This window comes from Ovis aries, chromosome 1 (assembly GCF_016772045.2).
Source record: "Ovis aries strain OAR_USU_Benz2616 breed Rambouillet chromosome 1, ARS-UI_Ramb_v3.0, whole genome shotgun sequence".
Taxonomy (NCBI): Eukaryota; Metazoa; Chordata; class Mammalia; order Artiodactyla; family Bovidae; genus Ovis; species Ovis aries.
The window spans coordinates 257,888,394-257,901,572 of NC_056054.1; the positions used below are offsets into that span (position 1 = coordinate 257,888,394).

General features: G+C 36.5%; 1 protein-coding gene across 2 annotated transcripts in view; it reads right to left on the bottom strand.

Annotated features, from left to right (window-relative positions):
- DNAJC13 (DnaJ heat shock protein family (Hsp40) member C13) overlaps nucleotides 1-13,179 on the bottom strand; it is a 158,751-nt gene that overhangs the window by 105,232 nt on the left and 40,340 nt on the right. For both annotated transcript variants that reach the window (XM_004003339.6, XM_042237066.2), the window contains exons 3-5: nucleotides 7,000-7,075; nucleotides 6,069-6,218; nucleotides 5,604-5,645 (exon numbers count right to left, since the gene is read on the bottom strand). In XM_004003339.6, the coding sequence (XP_004003388.1) occupies nucleotides 5,604-5,645; nucleotides 6,069-6,218; nucleotides 7,000-7,075 (268 nt within the window). The remainder of the gene's footprint in view (nucleotides 1-5,603; nucleotides 5,646-6,068; nucleotides 6,219-6,999; nucleotides 7,076-13,179) is intronic.

The following is a 13,179-nucleotide window of genomic DNA, read 5'->3' on the forward strand; positions in this document are numbered from 1 at the left end:
TGGTCTGGTAGTCCCATCTCCTTCAGAATTTTCCACAGTATTTTGTGATCCACACAGTCAAAGGCTTTGGCATAGTCAATAAAGCAGAAGTAGATGTTTTTCTGGAACTTTCTTACATTTTCAATGATCCAGTGGAAGTTGGCAACTTGATCTCTGGTTCCTCTGCCTTTTCTAAAACCAGCTGGAACATCTGGAAGTTCACGGTTCACATATTGCTGAAGCCTGTCTTGGAGAATTTTGATCATTACTGTACTAGCATGTGAGATGCGTGCAATTGTGCGGTAGCTTGAGCATTCTCTGGCATTGCCTTTCTTTGAGATTGGAATAAAAACTGATCTTTTCCAGTCCTGTGGCCACCGAGTTTTCCAAATTTGCTGGCATATTGAGTGCAGCACTTTCACAGCGTCATCTTTTAGGATCTGAAATAGCTCAACTGGAATTCCATCACCCCCACTAGCTTTGTTCGTAGTGTTGATGCTTCCTAAGGCCCACTTGACTTCACATTCCAGGATGTCTGGCTCTAGGTAAGTGAGAGTGATCACACCATTGTGATTATCTGGGTTGTGAAGATCTTTTTTGTACAGTTCTTCTGTTCATTCTTGCCTCCTCTTCTTAATATCTTCTGTTTCTGTTAGGTCCCTACCATTTCTGTCCTTTATGGAGCCCACCTTTGCAAGAAATGTTCCCTTGGTATCTCTAATTTTCTTGAAGAGATCTCTAGTCTATCCCATTCTATTTTTTTTTCCCTCTATTTCTTTGCACTGATCAGTGAGGAAGGCTTTCTTATATCTCCTTGCTATTCTTTGGAACTCTGCATTCAAATGGGTATATCTTTCCTTTTCTCCTTTGCTTTTCGCCTCTTCTTTTCACAGCTATTTGTAAGGCCTCCCTAGACAGCCATTTTGCTTTTTTGCATTTCTTTTCCATGGGGATGGTCTTGATTCCTGTCTCCTGTACAATGTCACGAACCTCTATCCATAGTTTATCAGGTACTCTGTTTGTCAGATCTAGTCCCTTAAATCTATTTCTCACTTCCACTGTATAGTCATAAGGGATTTGATTTAGGTCATACCTGAATGGTCTAGTGGTTTTCCCCACTTTCTTCAGGAGAAAGTGTATAAAGAGTTCATGATCAGATCCAGTCAGCTCCTGGTCTTTTTGCTGACTGTATAGAGCTTCTCCATCTTTGGCTGCAAAGAATATAACCAATCTGATTTCACTGTTGGCCATCTGGTGATGTCCACATGTAGAGTCTTCTCTTGGGTTGCTGGAAGAGGATGTTTGCTATGACCAGTGCATTCTCTTGGCAAAACTCTATTAGCCTTTGCCCTGCTTCATTCTGTACTCCAAAGCCAAATTTGCCTGTTACTCCAGGTGTTTCCTGACTTCCTACTTTTGCATTCCAGTCCCCTATAATGAAAAGGACATCTTTTTGGGGTGTTAGTTCTAAAAGGTCTTCTAGGTCTTCATAGAACCATTCAACTTCAGCTTCTTCAGCATTACTGGTCAGGGCATAGACTTGGATTACTGTGATATTGAATGGTTTGCTGTGGAAACGAACAGAGATCATTCTCTCGTTTTTGAGACTGCATCCAAGTACTGCATTTCGGACTCTTTTGTTGACCATGATGGCTACTCCATTTCTTCTAAGGGATTCCTGCCCACAGTAGTAGATATAATGGTCATCTGAGTTACATTCACGCATTCCAGTCCATCTTAGTTCGCTGATTCCTAGATGTAGATGTTCACTCTTGCCATCTCCTGTTTGACCACTTCCAATTTGTGTTGATTCATGGACCTAACATTCCAGGTTCCTATGCAATACTGCTCTTTACAGCATCAGACCTTGCTTCTATCACCAGTCACATCCATAACTGGGTGTTGTTTTCGCTTTAACTCTATCCCTTCATTCTTTCTGGAGTTATTTCTCCACTGATCTCCAGTAGCATATTGGGCACCTACCAACCTAGGGAGTTCATCTTTCAGTGTCCTATCTTTTCCTTTTCATACTGTTCATTCTGGCAGAATGTGGTCCACTAGAGAAGGGAATGGCAAACCACTTTACTATTCTTGCCTTGAGAACCCCGTAAACAGTATGAGCAGTATGAAAAGACAGTGTATCTTTTTAAAATTAACAAAGGTTTTAGTTGTGAAACAATTTTAAGTCACCCTCATGCAAATCTTAAGGGAAATCTTAAACAAAAGTTACTCTGAAGGAGTTCCACTGAAGAAAAGATTTCAACTTTTGTCGATGGATTCTTTTAATCAAGTTAGATATGAAAAAAGCTAAGTTACATTTCAGGGCTTTTAGGGTATTTAATTTGAACAACTCAAGCTAGTTCAATATATCAATGTAGATATTTTTCTTGTTGTTCAGTCACTCAGTCGTTTCTGACTCTACGACCCCATGGATTGCAGCAAGTCAGGCTTCTTGGTCCTCCACTATCTCCTGGAGTTTGCTCAAATTCATGTCCATTGAGTTGGTGATGCTATCTAACCATCTCAGGCTCTGCTGCTCCCTTCTCCTCTTGCCTTCAATCTTTCCCAGCATCAAGGTCTTTTCCAATGAGTCCACTCTTCATATCATGTGGCCAAAGTATTACAGATTCAGCATCAGTCTTTCCAATATTCCAATATTCAGGGTTGATTTCCTTTAGGATTGACTGATTTGATCTCCTTGCTGTCCAAGGCACTCTCAAGAGTTTTCTCCAGCATCACAATACAAAAGCATCAGTTCTTCAGTGCTCAGCCTTCACTATGGTCAAACTCTCACATCCCTACATGACTACTGGAAAAATCATAGCTTTGGCTATATGGACCTTTGTTGGCAAAGTGACGTCTCTGGTTTATAATATGCAGTCTACATTTGTTATAGATTTTTTTACAAGGAAAAAGCATCTTTTAATTTCACTGCAGCAGTCATCGCCTACAGTGATTTTGGAGCCCAAGAAAATAAAATCTGTCACCACTTCCATTTTCTCACCTTCTATTTGTCATGAAGTAATGTAGATTTTTTTTCTATATACAGAAAAAAGCTGAAGCCTCAGTTGACTGTAGGCTTTTCTAAATACACACCACTGGGATGTCATCTTTAGAAGTTTGATCACATTAGCAAGTTAAATTTGATTTAGGTAACTGGTGCTAGTCGTGTTTGACTCTTTGCAACCTCACCAACTGGAGCCTGCCAGGCTCCTTTCTCAGTGGGATTCTCAAGGCCAGAATACTCGAGTAGGTTGCCATTTCCTTCTCCAGTGGTCTTCCCAATCTAGGGATCTAACCCACATCTCCTATGTCTCCAACATTGGCAAGCAGTTTTCTATTACTAGCACCATGCTGGGAAGCTCTATTTAGATTACATTCCTTTATAAATTAAAGAACTTAGTATCAGAAATAATTACAAGGGTGAACATCCATTTACTCCCCAGTTTTATTCTTAGAAAAAACATTTAGTTGGGGCTGATAACCAAAATGATATGTACAGAATAAAGGAAAAATGAGACAAAGAGAAAATAAGATAATAAAATGTCAGATGTGAAACGACCATTCCCTTGTTGACCCAAAAACTCCATAAAGTTTTCTACCCATCAATATGAAGCGGAATGCATGGTCAGTTACATGATTCTTAAGGTAAAAATAAGCTGGTTGCTGCTCAAAAATACAACTACTTCTAATACTAAAATGGCAGAGAAATTTTCTTGCAGGTGTTCAGAAAAGAGAGTAAGACATTAGATAATAAATATCTCCACCTCCCAACATTAAACCCAGCAATGAGGTTCACAGAATCATATCCATCAATCCCCTCAGCATTTCTGAGATACGGCATCATGAACACGACAGTTTCATTAAAGGAATTCTGCAGAAAGACCAGAGGGCCTGCATTAACCCAAGAATATATTTAAAGCCTTGATCTGCACTAAAGGATGGAGCAGTACCACACCTTTCCAGCAGAAGTGGGTCACAAAATCTGGTGGGAAGGGAGGTCACAAAAGTTGGTGCTTTTCCCACTATGCTGGTTTACATGCCTCAGCCCAGTCTGCAGGATATTCTCCATTCTTTCAGAAGGTAATCAACTGTAAGGCAGTGAGATTTGTCAAGGGAACAAATCATTGTCCTTCAGGATTGTGGTGGCCAAGACAGTCTTAAGAGAACCTGATTTAGAATATATCTAGGAGTGATGGGAAGCCTAAGACCAAATTCAACTTACATAAAACTGCTGCCCTTCAGGCTATCTTCTATGGATACTGTTTCCACCAAAAAGTTTGAAAAATATTAACTTTCTGAAGTTAACATATATAAAGGGGAACTTATAACAAAATCTATAAATATGCGTTAGGAAGCAGTTGTTTTCCAAATAGATGAGCTATACAGAAAACTCACTTACTAACATAATTTTAAAAAGTGTACTAAATTATGATTTATAGAAATGTGACTGTGGCTTATCATGTATAAGCAGCAAGGAGCTCACCAAATACCATTAAGCTATTTTAAATGGCTCCTGAGCAACCAACCATTTGCTTGAGTTGAGATCAGTGAGGCTTCTCAGATACTAAAACACAGAACAGAATACCCATAGAAAGGATGAGGGCTTTTAAAAAACAAGGGAATGGTACTGCCAGCATATCAGAATTCAGGTCCTGCCTTTTGCCAGAAGCTAGAGTTCTGGACAGTGCTATGAATTTACACATTACTCTGGATCCCCCACCCCTATTATATAAGCAATACCTTCTCATGGAAAGAAATTTTGTATTTGAAGGGAGTGAAAGAAAAGCATCAGCACCCATTTCCCCTCTCCAGAAGACTCAGATTTACTTTAAATGCTGTTATAACATGTCTAGAGAAGGCCTGGAAAAGTTAAGATTCTAATAAGCAATAATTACTTCCTGAAAGCTGTCATTGCACCATGCAAACCTTCATTATCGGCAAGACCCAGGGAGTGCGAGCATGATCAGTCTCTGTCATGTAGGACTTTTTGTGATTCCATGTACTGTAGCCTGGTAGGCTCCTCTATCCATGGGATTTTCCAGGCAACAGTACTGGAGTGGGTTGCCATTTTCTCCTCTCAGGGATCTTCCTGACTCAGGCACTGAACCCACGTCTCCTGCACTGGTAGGTGACTAAGCCACCTGGGAAGCCCCCAGATTCAGGGCGAGAGCATACAATGAGACAGTTTCAATACATAAATTTTCTTACAAGTTTAATACTTCCAAAATAAGAATCTTGTACAACAAACAGCGACTGCATGTTCTAAAAAGTATTATCAGCAGTGTAAAGCTTCTGTTGCTGTTAAGAACACAGAATAAAGACTTCCTAAATGAAGTCTTATTTTTAATATTTAATATTTTAATAAATATTTAGTTTTTAATATTTAGTTCTGCCTGAAGATTGTTATCTAACTATTGGCATTAACAGTCATAAATCTAATTTCTCCTATTTGAGTTTTCTATTAAACTACATTTATCCATCACATGATATCAGGAGACATTAAAATTATGTTTCATTTTCTTCACCTTTGCCACAAAGGGAATACACAGTTTATGCAAGGATTTCTAAAGTGTAACACTGATAAGCCAAAAAAGATATTAATAAATGTTAGAAATACTTGCCCTTCCTGTGATTTTTCCTTCTGAAAAATCAGTTCTAAATCTCTGAAAGAGAAGACATAAAAAACATAGTTTATAACAACAGACTTATTAAGAGAGACTCTCAGTTCAGTACTTTCTATCCAAAGTAAGTAAAATCCCAACTTGGTAATCCTGATATTAAAAAATGTTATTAAAGTTATAGTTGAAGGAGATTCAATAAAAAGTGTGTGAAATTTTATTGAAAAACAGGGTAGATTAAACATACAACTGCTTTGTTCTATATAATGCATTTAAAAAGACCTAAAAGAACTATCAAACCTAAAGGATTATCCAGTCTCTTAGTAAGAAAAAAGTAAAAGTTTCACAGTGTCAATTAAGGGTCAATTAGTGGGAAAAGGGCTCAGAACACCAGTATCTGTACTTTAATGTAACTCATTAAAAAAGAGAAGAGAGAAATTTAGTCTATTAACATGAAACAATTCTCACCAATGCTTCTGTAAGAAGTTCCGTTCTGTGCTCTGTAGAAAATTTTAACGTTTCTGACTTTTTTCCACTGCCTTTACGAAATGTGAGGTTAAACTCTGTTCCTTGTCCTTTTCCTACAGGGCTGATGCTGCAAATGTCTCCATAAGGCCACTAACAAAAAAGAGGAAATCATTCAACTGGTGCTACACTGTGATGAAATGCAACACATATTTTACCATTTTAATTTCAAATCACTGATTAAATGAAAAACTTTACGAAACAGTACTGAGATCTAGAAAACGTTTTGTTTTACAGTAATTCTACAAAACAAACCAAAAAGTTTTCAGTTATCAGAGGCAATAATAAAAAAGTTATGTTTTCCAATTTCAATGCCTGACTGATTAATGATTGATCAATCCAAAGCAACTAAAATACACAGATATGAAAAGATCTGGGGAATAACATTTTATGATTATCTACAAACCTTTAAAAACAGCAACAAAAAGAGGAATCTGTAAAACATGCCTAACTTGGACTTAAATTAGAATATTTTCAGTGTTTATTTACCCATGTTCAGTTTAGTCTTGCCTTTATAAATAGCAACCTTATTTTTATGACATACATTTTCTAACCATTGCACTTAAGACTTATGTATGTCTGTATTACAGTAACAATATTGCCCTTAAAATTATAAACAATTTACAAATTTTACATTAAAATGATGTTTATAATCAAAATAACAGTAAAAAGTTATACTCCTTAGAGCCTAGAAATATGCACACATATGCTCCCTTTATTTATTTATGTATGGTCCTGAGTATTGAACATTATATAAGCATATTAATCTTTTTCAAATTTGCCATTTCTATCCTTCCTGGCCTGATTTCAGGCCAGGGAGCATTGGCTTTTAAAATTCAAGTGGAGTTCACCTAATAGCTTCTAAAATTATTACCTGATTTGTTACTTCTAAGGTATTGGGATTATATGTAGTAATCGCATGGGTTCCAACTGAAAAGACACGCTTATACCTACAAAGGAAATCAAGTACTTAAATTTAGTCTTAAAGGAAACATTTTATAAGAAAATACATATAACACAAAAGAAACTTCTCAATAAATAAATAGAAATGTATTAGTTGATTTAATGTGACTAAATATAGCTTTGTTTTATATTCTCACATTTTTAATGTTCTAAAATGCCACTGATATAAAAATCTACCCATCACTCCATCTACTGTGAAACAATAAGATCCTTAAGTAGAAAAGTGAAAGCTATGGAAGCAATCTTTGTCGTTAGTATACAAGAAGTTAAGCAAAAAACTGCCAGATGATGCCAAAATATTCTAAATGGGAAAAATTAAAAAAAAAAAAAAGACACTATATACTAGTAATTCTTTCAAATATACTTTCAACAAGATTGTGATACAAATGAAGGAAAAGCTACAGCCTACAACTGTCTATCACAGTCCTTTTTCTGGAATCTTAATGATTTCTATTTAAGCAACTACCTATACTACAATTAAGTGTTGCAATTTTATAGAAGTAGGAAGCCTACATCACAGACAAGCAATTTTCACTTCTTAAGTCACTTCCTTCACTTAAAGCAACATATTTGAAGGAGAATAACCATTTGGGTATTAGTAATTTTTTAGAAGAGAGAGAAATTCATAATGATGAAAAGTGGAAACTGAATTACAAAAACTTATTTAGAACTGACAAATTAGCTCTTTGAAAATAAAATGATAAACTAGGGCTGTGCTGTGAGCTCAGTCGCGTCTAACTCTTTGTAACCCCATGGACTGTAGCCCGCCAGGCTCCTCTGGTTCATGGGATTCCCGAGGCAAGAATACTGGAGTGGGTTGCCATCTCCTTCTCCAGAAAATAAGTCTAAGAAAATACAAAAACAAAATTAAGAATAAGATAATTTATAACCATAGACACAGAAGAAAAAAACAATGTAAGTCTATGATGATAAATATGAAAATTAAGAATAAATCAATATCTATTGCAAGAATTTAAGCTGCAAACAATTACATCCTACAAAAGTAGCAGGATCAAATAAGAAGATGAAACCCTAAAGGAACAGGTAAATTCTATGCTTCTTCAATTGTTCCAGGAAACAAACTAAAGCTTCTCAGTTCTTCCAGGGATAATAAAATCTGGCAAAACAAACAAATCTATTTTTAAATAAATACTATCAATAAGAATCAAATGACAGATTAAAATAGTAATAAACCATGACCAAAGGCAGTTCATTTTAGGAAAACAGCTGAATATTAGAAAAATGTATAATTAGTGTATTTATTGAAATATCTTTCAGTATTTTAGTAAGAGATTTTTAAATGATCAAAATGGATGTTAAATATAATCAGATGCCTTTTTTATATGTACGGAAAAGACTGTGCTCTTCTACTTTACTAATACAGTAAAAAGGTATACATTACCATAAACCAACAGTCACTATCTGACTCAAAGGTCACACACTAGGAGTATTCTCATTAAGATCAAGAGAGCTCTTTCAAATTTTAATTTCCTATTATTTTTTCTAATCAGTACATTATATAATAAAAATGACAAAGTTTCCATTCTGGGGAAAAATGATAGATTTTATTAATCTCTACCATTTTGCTGTATTACAAAATTTTCCCCTAATTTCTTATGTTGAAGGTGGCATGGGAAACTAAACAATGAGCACAGTTCCTTCTAATATAAAAACATTCATTTGCTGCTTTGTAAGTAGCATCACCGACGAGACAGACATGAGTTTGAGTAGGCTCCAGGAGTTGGTGATGGGACAGGGAAGCCTGGCATGCTGCAGTCCATGGGGTCGCAAAGAGTCAGTTGCGACTGAACTGAACTGAACTGAAAGTAGGGAGAGGGCTGAGGGACAGATGAAGTACACAAGGATTTATCTAAATAGCTCAAAAGTCTCGAAGTTTCAGAGGCTTAATTAATGGGAACAAAGAAAACCAAAGAAATAAAATCTTATTAAACCAGTATTTGCCTCAGAAGATAGCATAATGAAATCAAATGTATGGCAGAAATATGAATTCACAAATTCTAACTTTCAGAATCATCTTGACAGACATGCTAATACTTTTATCTTTAAAAGTTTTTATTACAGCATGGTTGACTTACAGTGTTGTGCTAGTTTCAGCTGTACAGCAAAGTGAATCAATTATACATATAAATATATTCACTTTTTTAAGATTCTTTTCCCATATAGGTCATTACAAAATACTGGGTAGAATTCCCGGTGCTATACAGTAGGTTTTACTAGTTCAGTTCAGTTCAGCTCAGTCACTCAGTTGTGTCCGACTCTTTGAGACCCCATGAATCACAGTACGCCAGGCCTCCCTGTCCATCACCAACTCCCGGAGTCCACCCAAACCCATGTCCATTGAGTCAGTGATGCCATCCAGCCATCTCATCCTAGTCGTCCCCTTTTCCTCCTGCCCTCAATCCCTCCCAGCATCAGAGTCTTTTCCAATGAGTCAACTCTTCACATGAGGTGGCCAAAGTACTGGAGTTTCAGCTTTAGCATCATTCCTTCCAAAGAACACCCAGGACTGATCTCCTTTAGAATGGACTAGTTAGATATCTATAGTGGTATCTAGGTCAATCTCAATCTCCCAATTTATCCCTCCCTCCCTTCCCCATCCGCCCCAACCATAAGTTTGTTTTTCACATCTTTTACTCTCTGCTCTATAAATGAATTCATTTCAAACATACCAATTTGTATAATCCTGAAATAAAACTACAGAATTTACTTTACTCTGAAAGCAAAAGTGTAAGAATTAAATCCCTGAAATGTTCCAAGTATCAACTGATATGGTGATATTCATAATCTTAAGAGAATCTAAGTCAAGAAAATATCCTTTTCAATTCTATACTAATCTCTACCCAACATAGCTCTTCCTAACATTTTTCTTGTGTAACTTTTTCATCTTGATTAGTGCTGTGCAAAAGAACTTTCCAAAATGATGAAAACATTCTGTAGGTACACTGTCCAAATAGGTAGCTCTTTTGAGCACCTGAAATGTGGCTAATGAGCAACTGTAAACAGCCACGCTTGGTTAGTGGCTGCTACCATATTGAAGAGAGTGCATTCTAGATTCTGCAGCACAAGTATGCCGGAGTGAGATGTCCATTAGGCCCAAAATACTGCCATAACTGGTAAACTCAGAGCTCTAAAGCTTCCTAAGAAGAAAGCTGTAAGAAAATTCTTAGGAGAATGTCCTGCCATTCCTCTCTCTTTCTCTTCTCTTTTCTCTAAGAGTTCCACAGACCTCTCTCGTCTAGGATGGCTGCTGCACTTCCCTTTAAGGTTAGGGTAAATATTGTACTCCTAGGTCATTTAAAACTTTTACAGAGGTGCTTTCATGGTCCAGTGGTTCAGAATCTGCCTTCCAGCCAGTGCAGGGGACACAGGTTCAATTCTTGGTCCCGGAAGATTCACACAACTACTGAGGCCACATGTTGCAACTATCCAGGACCAGAGGTCATGCTGCGCAACAAAGAGAAGCCACCACAATGAGTAGCCCTTGCTCACCGCAACTAGAGAAAGCCCACTCACAGCAATGAAGACCCAATGCAGCCCAAAATTAATTAATTAATAAATTAAAAAAAAAACTTTTTAAAGCACCCTTAAACCTTCCAAGTACCTAAAAAGCCCCTTTGGATACCAGATTTAGATTAAAATCAGAATGAGCTCACATGTATGGTGCTAGTGAAACTTGCAATTTAAGATTTTTAAAGTGAAACAAAGATGAATATTTTTAATGCTAAAAGGTACAATTCACAAAGAAGATAGACATCATAAGCTATTAGACATCTAACAACAAAAAATCAAAGATACATAAAACAAAAATGAAAAAAAAAATAAGGGAAAAGAAAAAACATATAATCATAGTGAGACGTAGAAACATTTCTGAGAATATTTTATCAAGTGCAGAAAAAAGAATAGGAGCATCTTGAATGATGTCATTAATAATTTAAATATGCTAAATTTACGTTAATGTTAATCTTATATCCTACACAAATATTTTTAAAATTTTGTTATCTCATATGTTGTTATGTCCATAGGACATTTAGAAGAACTGGCAAAAAGGTAAACATTACTAAATTTCAAAAAGCAGAATTCTTTTTCTTGTGATCCAGATATATATATATATATATATTTACATACACACACATATTATTTTTGAAATTATGTTCCATTATAGTATATAACAAGATATTGACTATAGCTTCCTTTGCCGTGGAGTAAACCTTTGGTGCTCGCTGCATATGTATTTTTTTTAATTAAAAATCTAGCTTTCTATTTTCACTAAGTCAAACAAGTAGAATCAAAATGCACAATTTTTTTAGACAAAAATTCATGTTTTCTAAAATATATATTATACATTTATGTTTATGTATACAAAAGTTTTTCTACTACACTTGATAAAGGCTTGAGAAAGAACATAAGAAAAAAAGAAATGGAGAAATTGGAAAACATTAAGTAAATGAAATAGGAGCACTGAATATGAAATAGAAAAAGTAAAACAAACTCAATAAAAGTAAAAGATCTTCATACAGTCCAGTTGTTTTTAAACATGGCTGCCCATTAGAAATGTATCTGGAGCTCTGGCGAAAAAAAAGAAATACCTGGGCATCTGTGGTGGTAGTGATTTAGTCGCTAAGTCATGTCCAACTCTTATGACCCCATGGACTATAGCCTGCCAGGCTCCTCTGCCCATGGGATTCTCCTGGCAAGTATACTGGAGTGGGTTGCCATTTCCTCCTCCAGAGGATATTCCCAACTCAGAAATCAAACTCGGGTCTCCTGCATTGCAGGCAGATTTCAAGATAATTCTGATATGCATCTGGATTTGATCACAGGTTCTTCTATTTAATGGTACTCTTTGTAATATAGAATTCCATTATTTTTCTATTAACCAATCGTGATACAATGGTACTGAGTAACAATAGTTTTTCTTGTTGTTCAGTCACTAAGTTGTGTCTGACTCTTTGCGACCCCATGGACTGCAGCATGCCAGGCTTTCCTATTCTGCACCATCTCCCGGAGTTTGCTCAAACTCATGTCCATTGAGTCGGTAATGCCATCCAACCATCTGATCCTCTGTCTCTCGCTTCTCCTTCTGCCCTCAATCTTTTCTTGCTTTCTTCTTCTTTTTTTAAAAATTTTATTTTTGGCTGCACAGGGTCTTCGTTGCTTTGCACAGGTGCATGGGCTTCAATAGTTGCAGTACGTGGGCTCAGCACCTGCAGACTGCGGGCTCTAGAGCCATGGGCTCAGTGGTTGTTGTGCATGGGCTTAGATGCTCTACAGCATGTGGAATTTTCCTGGGCCAGGGATTGAACCCAAGTCCCCTGCAATGGCAGGCAGATTCTTATCCACTGCACCACAGGGAAATCCTGCTTTCATCTTTGAAATAAGTTTTTATAACATGATTTCTTTCCATACAAACACTTTTTTTAGGAAAGGAAAAACGAACAATGTTAGGTCAGATATTCTATATTATCATGGACTGCCTCAATATTAAATGAGGACCTAATGGTGTGCTGGGTTCAATGATATGGCAGTGAATAAGAGTTCCTTAAAGACCTAGTTTCCTCTGGGAAGATATTTTATTTATTATTTAGTTAACCAATTTAGATATCTTAAATAAAACTTCAAAGTACTAAGAGCTAAGACAATTGTCAGTCGTTCTAAGAAAGTTTATTTCAGACCTGAATACTCTTAACTAGCTTCTATCAATTAGACATGCACCATATTATCAAAACAAAAACATATAAAAATACTGGGCACCATCACAAGGTCATATACTTCTGTACTGAAATTTGTACTATTCATTTCTCTCAAGAGAAAACTCAACATTAGTTTTTTTGTTAAGTACAGAAAAAACTTGTGTTTATTGTAAAGTAATGGTTCTCAGGTGGTGCAGTAGTAAAGAATCAGCCTGCCAATGCAAGAGATGCAGGTTCGACCTCTGGGTTGGGAAGATGCTCTGGAGTAGGAAATGGCAAACCACTCCAGTATTCTTGCCTGGAAATTTCTACAGACAGAGAAACCTGGTGGGCTACAGTCCATGAGGTCGCAAAGAGTCAAATATTAACAAGCTGCTGAA